Raw genomic sequence first — 12919 nt, 5'->3', positions numbered from 1 at the left:
TCTTGTCACAAACACGTTCTGCGTAGCTAGCAGAAATACAGTTCAGTTTAGAAGAAAATTGTAAATTGTGGTACGCTTATTAGGCTACTCAATTGCTTTGGTCACGCTTAGTGAACATTGATTGGATACAATAACCATGTTTTTCCGGCAACTGTACTCTGATCCCTGCAGAGTACAGTTGGCCTTGCGAGGCCTTGCTTGCATAATTTAAGGGCAAGTGCCTGAGGCTTTTGAACTGAAAGGGCCCGTAGTAATATTGACTAGTTCTGTGGGCTAATTGTTATTTCACTTGACTAATAGTCTACTAACAATCAAAACCTACCAATGAAACGAGGGGCCAGTGAACACACTTAAGTGTAAGGCAATGCAAACAGACTTGTGATCCAGTATGCTAAAACTTGTTAAACTCTTCCAGCAAATCCAAACACTGCTCGCACCCCCGAAGTCCGAAGACGGTGAGAAGAGGACTCGGAAGCCCGAAAGGGATGCTCGGAGAAGCGGCAGGTCTACCAACCACGATACTTGCGATAGTTGTCGTGAAGGAGGAGATCTTCTGTGCTGTGACCATTGCCCTGCAGCCTTCCACTTACAATGCTGGTATGTGTATGATGGTATATTGCTGTCACTCGCATTCCTGTCAATGAGCTTGCATGGCATGCTGGTTGCATGGATTGCATCGAAACAAAGTGACTTTGGAAATGTTTTTTCGCGCTTATAATAATGTAGCAGGGAAGATGGATGGCTACGTGTGTTCTGCTAAAGGGTTTCGTGGCGGCGTACAACGAGTTCACTGTCGTGTTGGCCTCATCAATGCGATATCCCCTAAGCATGCACGCAACATCAAAGAGCAGCAATTGAACTGTAACAGACTAACATTTTCCTGCCGGCCTGTTATGTTTAATATTACCAATGTGCAGATGACTATGCTGCTGCGCAAACGTTAGGTGTGTGTGTGTGTGTGTCCATGCTCAACATAGATGAGTAACCTGACACACAGCGACGAGGATTAAAATTTGCCGCGGAATGTTTGCAACCAGTCCCGCCGCCACCGCCGCCGCCTCTCGCACGCAGAAAGACTTCATCCTCTGCTGCGAGAGCGCTGGGAAACACCAGTTAAAAATGGAGTCGAGCCTGCTCTCGTGTGCCTCTGTTTACAATATGGCGACCTCCCTGAAAATATGTTTTATTCCAGCGCCATCTTACTGACATTCTTCGGCGTTAGCAGATAACGTTTGATGTGAATCAAACGTTGTTTGCGATTAAAGTAAAGTTATGCAAGATCCTTCGAACCTGCTGTTCATCTGGCTGTCGTTCTAGCGTTAGACCGACCTTTTTTCTTTCTTTTTTTTGGAATCATTTTGCACAGATTTCACTTCAGTGCGTAGGGTGCAGTGGATGGCTCTATATCCATCTGGGTTTCAGAGACAAAGATACCATTTGTTGGCTATAAATATGATGATTCGGATGACTTTGATGTGCTCCTTCGCAATGGTTTCGACAGGTACTCATTGTAATCCTACAGGAACTGTCGTATAAGCAAGACCCTAAGTCTGAACAACACCTTTCTATTTTTTTCCCCCTTATTTTCCGTTACGTTTTCCTCCCTTGTGCCTCTAAGTGAGAACAAGATGAATCAGGTATGGCCGGCTGAGGGGCTTTTCGGAGTATTGTATATGCTACAAAATGGCCACCAGATGGAGACAAAGCATCGTATTTAGTGGTTCATTCCAACTTTCCCAGGCGGTATGGAAATAGTGAATGAAATGAAGCCATGTTGAAGACATGTTGAACCCTGATTGAGACAAATATTTGCGTTTAGATAGATACTTTATTGATCGCCGAGGGGAAATTAAAGTAGGTTTACCCCTGTCATTATGTCGTTAAAGTTTTAAATATTTTAGGTCACATACAATTCTTCTCATGCATTTTTAGAAGATGCCTTACAATCTGTTTACCTAGTGTTGTTTTACGTGTACATTATATGGGCAAAAACATCCGTCTTTGACCCACGATTGAAATTATTCTGGCAGGTCGTTTGCTTATGGCTGTTTCTTTGTTTGTGTTGTTCCCACAGCAACCCACCATTGAGTGAAGAAATGCTGCCCCCTGGTGACTGGATGTGTCATCGCTGCAATGTCCGCAAAAAGGTGAGCAGTCGTGTCACTAATAGTTACGCGGTTTTTGAAAAGACCCTAACTCCTTTCCAAGTTTCAGTGCATACAGACTGACCCTATCTGTCCCCCTCTCCACCCCGCCCTCCCCCCCCCCCCCCACCCCCAGAAGCGGGAGCAGAAAGCTGAGCAGACGAACGGCCTGCTGGAGAAGCCCCTCTCCAAGCATTCCTCCTCCCCCACGGCGGAGCTCGACCTCGCCACGCCGGGCACGCTGCGTCTGGACGGGCTCCCCCCCGGGGTCGGCGCTGCCGGGCCGGGCCTGCGGGTTGCCGCGGTGGCCCAGGTCCGTCTCCTCGAACGCCGCACCAGCAGCCGGCCCTGCACGCCCACGTCCAACGCCTCATCCACGCCGACGCCCTCGGAAGAGCAGGACGAGGAGGTGGCGGAGGTGGAGGAGGAGGAAGGCGGGGGTCAGGGTTCAGAGCCCGAGGGCGCCGCCCCCACTGCGCCCTCCACGCCACGCCTCCTCAAGAGGCCCTTCCAGCTGCTCATCGCTGCGGCGATGGAGCGGAACCCCACGCAGTTCCAGCTTCCCAACGATCTCACCTGTACGACCGCGCTTCCAGGTTAGACCGACTCACGCTCGGCTGGGCCCTGGGGGGGGGGGGGGTGGGGGGGCTTGGGCTCAGGCTCGGTGTGTGATGAAGTGGATCTATCTTTGTTATTTCGCCTCACCCAGCTGGCCTACTATGTACGAGGCTGTACAACAGTGGAGGATGAAATCAGAGGACCGGCTCGATGTAATGCATGGAACGGAATGAGGAGTGAAACCAAAGACTATGCATTCCACAATCACCCCGTCCTCTGATTTCTGTCTCGACCCCCCCCACCCCCCCGATACAACGTATGCGACTTGACCTGGAGTGGCGTCTGTAACGCGTGAGTGAAGAAACCCACCTCTTGGTGACGGTGCTGACTGGGCTGTGCTCTCTGTGTCCCTCAGGCAGCAGTAAACGGAGGAGGAAAGAGGAGGTCATCGGGCGGGCGTTCAGGAGGCCTCCGCACGAGATGGACCCCAACGGCCTGGTCCCTCTGCCCGTCAAGGTGTGCTTCACCTGCAGCAGGTACAGTAAAACACGCACCTTCCACGGTGGGGGGGTTGGAGGTAGACGTCGGAGGACGGGCTCGTTGTAAAGCATGGAATGGAATCAGGAGCGGTATCTAACGCAACCTGTGGTCCTCTGTGGCTCAGTTGGTAGAGCATGGCGCTAACAACGCTTAGGTTGTGGGTTCGATTCCTGCTGGGACCATATATACTGAAATGTATGCACTCACTGCAATGTAAGTCGCTTTGGATAAAAGCGTCAGCTAAATGGCGTATATATATATATATATAACCTTGTGTTTCATACCGTTTCTCACTCTGTTCCATGCTTTACAATGAGCCCGTCCGATTTTCTACCTCCAACAGTCTTCTACCAATAACTTCCAAGGGCACAATGATACTTAACCAGCATTACAGGTCACCTGGTCATCGTCATAGATGAATACTAGAACTGTGAGATTTGTGTGCTCTTGCGTTGACGGGGGGAGTAGACATTGGAATAAAGAGAGTGAATGAATATGACTTAGGAATAGACCTCTTCACCCCCACTAGCCCCCTGTACAAGTTTCTCTCCTGTTATTATTTTATTTTTATTTTTTAAAAAACCTTCTTCTACCATTGTGACTGCCTATGGCCCCTGGTCTGAGCATTGATTACTTTATCTTATGATGACTGATGGATAGATTATTCGCTTACTTAAACAAATGTATTTGTTGTAAGTCGCTTTGGACAAAGGCGTCTGCTAAATGCCATAAATGTAAATGAATACCCTCTTTTCTTCTTTACCCTCCTGCCCGACACACACACACACACACACACACACACACACACACACACACACAAACAAACAAACAGGAGCTGCAGGATGGCCCCCCTCCTCCAGTGTGATTATTGCCCCCTCCTCTTCCACATGGACTGCTTGGACCCCCCCCTCACTGCCATGCCCCCGGGCAGGTGGATGTGCCCCAACCATATTGAGCACGTGGCGGTAAGACATGCAACCTGGGTTTATGTGGTGGTCCTCTATGGCTCAGTTGGTAGAGCATGGCGCTAACAACGCTTAGGTTGTGGGTTTGATTCCTGCTGGGACCATATATACTGAAATGTATGCACTCACTGCAATGTAAGTCGCTTTGGATGAAAGTGTCAGCTAAATGGCGTATATATATATATAGTACCAGTCAAAAGTTTGGACACACCTTCTCATTCAATGGTTTTTCTTTATTTTTATTATTTTCTACATTGTAGATTAATATTGAAGACATCAAAACTATGAAGGAACACATGGAATTATGTAGTAAACTAAAAAGTGTTAAACAAACCAGAACATGTTTTATATTTTAGGTTCTTCAAGGTAGCCACCTTTTGCTTTGATGACAGCTTTGCACACTCTTGGCAAGGTGTGTCCAAACTTTTGACTGGTGTGTGTGTATGTATGTATGTATGTATATATATATATATATATATATATATATATATATATATATATATATATATATATATATATGGTATACTGGTACTGTATATATACAGTGGGGGAAATAATTATTTGATCCCCTGCTGATTTTGTTAGTTTGCCCGATTACAAAGAAATGAGCGGTCTATAATTTTTATGGTACTTTTAGTTTAACAAATAGAGACAGAATATCAACAAAGAAGTCCAGAAAAAACACATTATATAAAGTTATAAATTAATTTGCATTTGATCGAAGGAAATAAGTATTTGATCCCCTACAAACCAGCAAGAATTCTGGCTCATGCAGACCGGTTATATGCCCATGAGGCACACAGATATTATTGCTGCAGTCACTTTAGGAAAAGTACTCCTAATCTCTGCTTGTTATGGGTATAAAAGACACCTGTCAATAGAATCAATCTCTTCCATTCCAACCTCTCCACCACCATGGGCAAGACCAAAGAACATTCAAAGGACATCAGGGTAGGAGTTGTAGACCTGCACAAGGCTGGAATGGGCTACAAGACCATCAGCAAGAAGCTTGGTGAGAAGGAGACAACTGTTGGTGCAATTATTAGAAAATGGAAGAAATACAAAATAACCATCAATCGCCCTCGGCCTGGAGCTCCATGCAAGATCTTGCCTCGTGGGGTAAGGATGATCATGAGAAGGGTGAGGGATCAGCCCAGAACTACACGGGAGGAGCTTGGTAATGATCTCAAGGCAGCTGGGACCACAGTCACCAAGAAGACCATTGGTAACACACTACACCGTAACGGATTGAAATCCTGCAGTGCCCGCAAGGTCCCCCTGCTCAAGAAGGCACATGTACAGGCCCATCTGAAGTTTGCCAATGAACACCTAAATGATTCAGAGAAGGCTTGGGAGAAGGTGATGTGGTCAGATGAGACCAAAATTGAACTCTTTGGCATAAATTCGACTCTTCGTGTTTGGAGGGAGAGAAATGCTGAATGCTACAATCCCAAGAACACCATCCCCACCGTCAAACACGGAGGTGGAAACATTATGCTTTAGGGTTGTTTCTCTGCTAAGGGTACAGGACGACTTCACTGCATTGAGGGGCCAATGGACGGGGCCATGTACCATAAGATCTTGGACGAGAACCTCCTTCCCTCAGCCAGAGCACTGAGGATGGGTCGTGGATGGGTCTTCCAGCATGACAATGACCCAAAACATACAGCCAAGGCAACAAAGGAGTGGCTCAAGAAGAAGCACACTAAGGTCATGGAGTGGCCTAGCTAGTCTCCAGACCTTAATCCTATAGAAAATTTGTGGAGGGAGCTGAAGCTTCAAGTTGCCAAGCAAAAGCCTTGATCCCTCCTGAGATGTGTGCAAACCTGGTGACCAACTATAAGAAACGTCTGACTTCTGTGCTTGCCAACAAGGGTTTCTCCACCAAGTACTAAGTCATGTTTTGCTTGGGGATCAAATACTTATTTCCTTCGATCAAATGCAAATGAATTTATAACTTTATATAATGTGTTTTTTCTGGACTTCTTTGTTGATATTCTGTCTCTATTTGTTAAAATAAAAGTACCATCAAAATTATAGACCGCTCATTTCTTTGTAATCGGGCAAACTAACAAAATCAGCAGGGGATCAAATAATTATTTCCCCCACTGTATATATATGGTATACTGGTACTGTATATGTGGATATTGACACACTCAGCACGTTCTCTATACGCCACGAAAGTCTGTATGTCACAGACTGCAGAATGTAAATGAAACTGGAGACGCTTGTTTTTGGAGGCAGAGGGTCACTGTTATGACTGCTAGCAAAGCACATCTGAGCGGTTGCTGAGGAACGGTAATCTGCTCTGATCTTGCCCAAGGTGGGCTCGCTGGCAAGGTAAATTGAGTCGTGTGCTGGGATTAACCGCTGATCTTTCTACCGTGCAGACTCTCTCTTGATAGCAATCATAATGATGATGCCTCTCTCCAGAAATACTTTCATAGCGTATTCTGACATGATTGGACAGGAGAGATATAAGAAGAGTCATTGCTCCGCCATGTGTTTTTCTTGGGTGTAATATTGCTTAAATCTATTCCAGTCCTTTCATATCTACAAGAGTAGATTGATTTGGAATTGAGTTAGAGGTCCAGTATGTAGACTTTTAGCTTTAAAATGGTGCTGAATGATAAATCGGCAGCCATCAAGGAATGAGATCACATGATGAAGATCGTTCAGTGAAGAGTGCTGCTTTCGTCCAAACAACTAATATTTGGTGTCTGGTAGGACACTGGCGTTACCATTCCTGTTTCACGTTTAGTTTGTTTACAAGGATATGCTCATGTTTGGCGCTGTTAGAGAACGTAGCAGATGCACGTTTTCCAAATCTTCAGTGTGGCTGGCGGGGTCATCAACATGCAAAACTACATGCTGGACCTTTAAGTGACGAATATAATAACCGGGTCCCCCCCAAATAATGTATCCCCCCTGTACTAACCCCAACCCCAACCCTAGAGACCTCTTCACCCCCACTACCCCCCTGTACAAGTTCTCTCCTGTTAATAAAAAAAAAAAATAGCCTACTGGCATTACGACTGATTACTTTGTCTTATGATGACTGGATAGATGATTCACTTACTTACAAATACACATACACTTACAAATGTATTTGTTGTAACTCGCTTTGGATAAAAACGTCTGCTAAATACCATAAACGTAAATGTAAGAGGGGCGCAGCGACTTGGCTCTGCCACTCTGTCAACATTTGTATTTTTAGCGCATTTTGACACGACTGAACACAAGTTGGTTTTGATGATGCAGTCCAGCACTACCTTGTTAACAAATGTTGTGAGAACCCTGAATACGAGTATAACGACCCACCCCCACCACCACCCCCACCCCCACTACCACCACCCCCACTACCACCCCCACTACCACCACCCCCACCACCACCACCCCCACTACCACCACCCCCACCCCCACTACCACCACCACCCCCACTACCACTACCACCACCCCCACCACCACCACCACTACCACCACCCCCACTACCACCACCCCCACCCCCACTACCACTACCACCACCACCACCCCCACTACCACCACCCCCACTACCACTACCACCACCCCCACTACCACTACCACCACCCCCACTACCACCACCCCTACCACTACCACCACCCCCACCACCACCACTACCCCCACCACCACCCCCACTACCACTACTACCACTACCACCACCCACACCCCCACTACCACTACCCCTACCACCACCCCCACCCCCACTACCCCCACCACCACCCCTACTACCACTACCACCACCCACACTACCACTACCACCACCCACACCCCCACTACCACTACCCCTACCACCACCACCACCACCACCCCTACTACCACTACCACCACCCACACTACCACTACCACCACCACCACCACCCCCACTACCACCACCCACACCCCCACTACCACTACCACCACCCACACCCCCACTACCACTACCCCTACCACCACCACCACCACCACCCCTACTACCACTACCACCACCCACACTACCACTACCACCACCACCACCACCCCCACTACCACCACCCACACCCCCACTACCACTACCACCACCCACACCCACACTACCACTACCACTACCACCACCCACACCCACACTACCACTACCACCACCCACACCCACACTACCACTACCACCACCACCACCACCACCCCCACTACCACCACCCACACCCCCACTACCACTACCACCACCCACACTACCACTACCACTACCACCACCACCACCCCCACTACCACTACCCCCACCCCCACCCCTACTACCACTACCACCACCCACACTACCACTACCACCACCACACCCACCCCCACTACCACTACCCCCACCCCCACTCTGTTCTCCAGCTGAACCAGGGGAGCCTGACGCTGACCAACCGCTGCCAGCTGTTCGACCACTTCCAGGACAGGATGTCCCAGCACGCCGTCAAGGTGGACTTCCTGCGATGGGTCCATCGGCAGAACCTGCCGAACCGCCGCGGCAACGCCACCCAGCACAGGAAGAAGACGCTGAAGGTGGGTCCCCCGTTTGAGGTTCACACACACACTGAAAACTCTTATGCATGCTTATAATACCAATCTAATAATGTGTGTGTGTTGTGTGTGTGTGTGTGTGTGTGTGTGTGTGTGTGTGTGTGTGTGTGTGTGTGTGTTCTCTCACACAGGTGCCCAATGCCATTAAGTCCCAGTATCAGAGCCCCCCTCCCCTGTTGGAGTCGGCGGGGATCCGTAACGGGGAGCTGATCTGTAACGGCGTCTCAGACCAGGAGCACTCGCACTCCTCTCAGCATTTCACCAGCGAAGAGGAGCAACAGGAGGTACACACACACACACACACACACACACACACACATACATACACACACATAGACAGATAGACACATACATACACACACATACATACAAACACACACACATACACACACACTTAGACACACAGACACATACATACACACATACATACACACACACTTAGACACACAGACACATACATACACACACATACATACACACACATAGACAGACAGACAGACACATACATACAAACACACACACATACACACACATAGACAGACAGACAGACACATACATACATACATACATACATACACACACATACATACAAACACACACACATACACACACACATAGACACACAGACACATACATACACACACATACACACACATACATACACACACATACATACATACATACACACACACACACACATATATACACACATACACACACACACCTGCCCGTTATGGTGGTTTTGTTCATAGAAATAGCATGAAACAGGGCTCTGACCATAGAAATAGAATCAGACTCAGACCATGTCAATTTGGCTCGTTCACCAAAAGATGTACAGTAAAACTTCCAATTGGTTCCCCAAAAGATGGCCGCCGGTTCACCCACCATGGAATGTTGGTTTGAATGGGCATGTCTGTTCTGCTCATTCCATTTCTATGATTCAGTTATCTCTGCTCTGTAATAATCTAATAATAGTTTCTATATTATTAGTTCTATATGAATAGTTCTATATTATCAGACTATAGTCTAATAATATCCGTTACTTGCTCTTACATTAAACACATCTGCTTTTGCCGTGTCTGACAGTGGCTTCGAGATGTCATCGCCCTTCAATGCAGCATCATCCGACACCTATCCGCCAAGCAGATATCATCATCATCATCCTCTTCCTCTTCCTCGCCGCTGTCGTCAGACTGGGACTCGGAGCAGAAGGACAAGGCGGACATTAAGCCCTGCGTGGATCCTGGCTATCTGCCCTTGTCCGTCAGAACAGCGTCACCCAACCCTTCCTCAAAGCCCTGTGGTGCTCTGGCGCTCAAGGGCCCCACGGCGGAGCAGGACCAGGGGGGCTGCAGCTGCGCCGTGAGGCCCTGTTATAACTGCCGGACAATCAACGGGCCCCTGGCGGAGCCGGAGCGTGGGCCCGCGAAAACCAACGGGCCCTCGGCGCCGGACAGCCCGCCGGACGCCTGCAGACAGACAGAGCTTCCTCAGCACAGACTGAAGCCCCCTCCGCCCCCCCCAGCCCCCGCCCCTGCCCCCACCATCTTCCTGGCAGTCCCCAACCACCTCGGAAGGGGTGCCGTGGTTAAAATGGAGAGTAGCGGCAGCCCCCCGGACTCCTGCGCCCAGAAAGCTTCTCCTCCCCCCCCCGCGCCCCCCTCAGTATGCCCCGACACACGGCAGGACCTCCAAGATATCCACGGGGGGGTCCCCCTAGTGTCTCTCTCGCTCAGCGCTGACGACCACGTCTTCACCCCCCCCAGGCCGGTCAGGGACCCCGGCACGGCCAAGCTGGCCCCCCTTACGACACCCCCTCCCCTGGGTAAGACGTTCACAACAATACCAATAATTAATGCTGAGAATGGCTGCCCTTCCACGTTGTTTAGTGTTCTAGAGTATTCCATTTGAACAGAAAACGTTGTTTAGTGTTCTATAGAATTCCATTTGAACAGAAAGTGCCCGTTTAATGTCTTACTTGTATTTATAGTGTGCAGTTTTGGTTGAGATGGGGGGGGGGGGGGGGGGATTTGGTTGAGTTGGAGGGGGATTTGGTTGAGTTGGAGGGGGATTTGGTTGAGTTGGGGGGGGGGGGGGGGGATTTGGTTGGGGTGGATTTGGTTGAGTTGGGGGGGGGGATTTGGTTGAGTTGGGGGGGGGGATTTGGTTGGGGTGGATTTGGTTGAGTTGGGGGGGGGGATTTGGTTGAGTTGGGGTGTATTTGGTTGAGTTGGGGAGGATTTGGTTGAGTTGGGGGGGGGGGGATTTGGTTGAGTTGGAGGGGGATTTGGTTGGGGTGTATTTGGTTGAGTTGGGGGGGGGTTTGGTTGAGTTGGGGGGGGGGGGTTTGGTTGAGTTGGGGGGGGGGGGTTTGGTTGAGTTGGGGGGGGGGGGATTTGGTTGAGTTGGGGTGGATTTGGTTGAGTTGGGGGGGGTGGATTTGGTTGAGTTGGGGTGGATTTGGTTGAGTTGGGGTGGATTTGGTTGAGTTGGAGGGGTATTTGGTTGGGGTGGATTTAGTTTTGAGCATTTAGGAAGTGTGTTGTGTATCACATTGTTGAGGCTGGTGTGATCCAAGCATCTCACCGCTCTGCTCATAGATTATGTGACAATAAAGAACATTGAACTCCTTCTCTTCAAACGGTGTAACGCAGGGGAGGCTGGTGGAGGTAGAAATCGGAGGATACATTTTTTTGATACCATTCCTCATTCCGTTCCATGCATTACGATGAGCCCCGCCCTCCAATGTCTACCTCCACAAGCCTCCCCTAGTGTACTGTGTACTGACTGTGTGTGTCTGTGCAGGTTTGTGTCTGGATGTCAAGGCCGGTCCTAAAGCTGTGAGTCCTGCCATTGGCTCTGTCTTCCCCGGGGCGCTTTCCTCCCCCATAGCCGACCTGTCTGTTTGTATGAAAGCCGCGTTGGAAGGGAATGTGGGTAAGTCCCCCCTTCGTCTGATGAAAAGACCCCATCTGGTGTTCAATAGCCATGCTAAGCCATGCTTGTGTATGTTTCCTGTATATTATGGCCCAATCCCAATACACCCCTTGCCCCTACCGCTTAGCCTACCGGTCCATTTTGCGCGTCCACCCGTAGGGGTAGGGTGTCCCGGTTCTCGTTGCGATAGAGGGGTAGGTGAAGTGGTCGGGCTACAGGGCTCCAAACTGAGGTAGGGCTACAGGAATCCAAACTGAGGTAGGGCTACAGGGCTCCAAACTGAGGTTTTTCAGAGGCACGCTAAAAACCGAGTGTTATGAGAAATTTCCCAGAATGCCTTGCGAATCATCGGCAAAATGGTGGTGAACGCTGCACAAGCAACAAAAGAAAACCACAAATGTAAGTATTTTCTTCGTTAATAAAGATTTAAAAAATTATGATAACCATCGTATTATCTTAGTTTAATGCCGTTTCAATGTATTATAAACTTTTCTTTTATAACAAGCATAACAAAAAATCGCTAGTATGCTGATGTCACGTTGTCACGTTGAAGACCTCTTCTTTTTCTTCTTTTTGCTGACAACCGAAAAGGATGCCTGTAGCCCACGCAAGAGAAATCACCACAGCTGAAGACGGCATTGAGATTCAAAATGTCCGGCAACAAACGTCTGTTTACATAAACGCCATCGACGACTACTGATGACGTATCAGGGTCTTGAAGGGTTGTCTCATTTCATAGGGGAAGATTTCAACCACTACAGCTTGTAACTCTGTTCCGAGGGGCAAGCTGAAAAGCGAGGGGCCCTCGAAAAAGAGGGGTAGGGGTAAAAATAAAAAATGGGATTGGGCCTATAAGTCACTTGTGCATCATACTTTTGTTTTGTTGTTTTCTGAACAATTTTAATGTTTTATTTTATTGAGATTATTATTGAAAAGCACTTCATACATAAACGATCCTATCCTGTAATAAATTATCCTGATTAGTATATTCATGGGTTGCCCTTATTGACTTTGTTGTTGTATTTGTTACACAGAGATTGAGCTGAGTAAACTGGATGAGGAGTTGGTCAAGCTCCTGGCCTGGCAGAGGATACAGGAGCTCTTTCCCCCTAAAGCTCCCCACACGCCCCCGAGCGTCTGTGTGACCCCTCCCCCCGTGGTCACCCCTGCCTCTGTCGCCCTCAAACCTCTGTTGCAGCATGATGAACGTAAGGCTCCTCCTCTCTTTGCCAGATTTTA

General features: G+C 48.7%; 1 protein-coding gene across 1 annotated transcript in view; it reads left to right on the top strand.

The window, feature by feature from the left end:
• Positions 1-388: 388 nt before the first annotated feature.
• Positions 389-12919, top strand: part of LOC310824728 (PHD finger protein 12-like) — a gene marked incomplete at its 5' end in the record, with an annotated part of 16052 nt that continues 3521 nt past the window's right edge. Inside the window, 10 exons of the mRNA XM_083697986.1 lie at positions 389-597; positions 2075-2147; positions 2281-2740; positions 3118-3238; positions 4075-4207; positions 8558-8725; positions 8875-9027; positions 9830-10568; positions 11549-11680; positions 12715-12888. Coding sequence (XP_083554112.1) covers positions 389-597; positions 2075-2147; positions 2281-2740; positions 3118-3238; positions 4075-4207; positions 8558-8725; positions 8875-9027; positions 9830-10568; positions 11549-11680; positions 12715-12888 — 2362 coding nt within the window. The remainder of the gene's footprint in view (positions 598-2074; positions 2148-2280; positions 2741-3117; positions 3239-4074; positions 4208-8557; positions 8726-8874; positions 9028-9829; positions 10569-11548; positions 11681-12714; positions 12889-12919) is intronic.

This window comes from Argentina silus (genome assembly GCF_951799395.1).
Source record: "Argentina silus genome assembly, contig: scaffold_185, whole genome shotgun sequence".
Lineage (NCBI taxonomy): Eukaryota > Metazoa > Chordata > Actinopteri > Argentiniformes > Argentinidae > Argentina > Argentina silus.
This window is presented reverse-complemented; position numbering and strand designations above follow the sequence as displayed.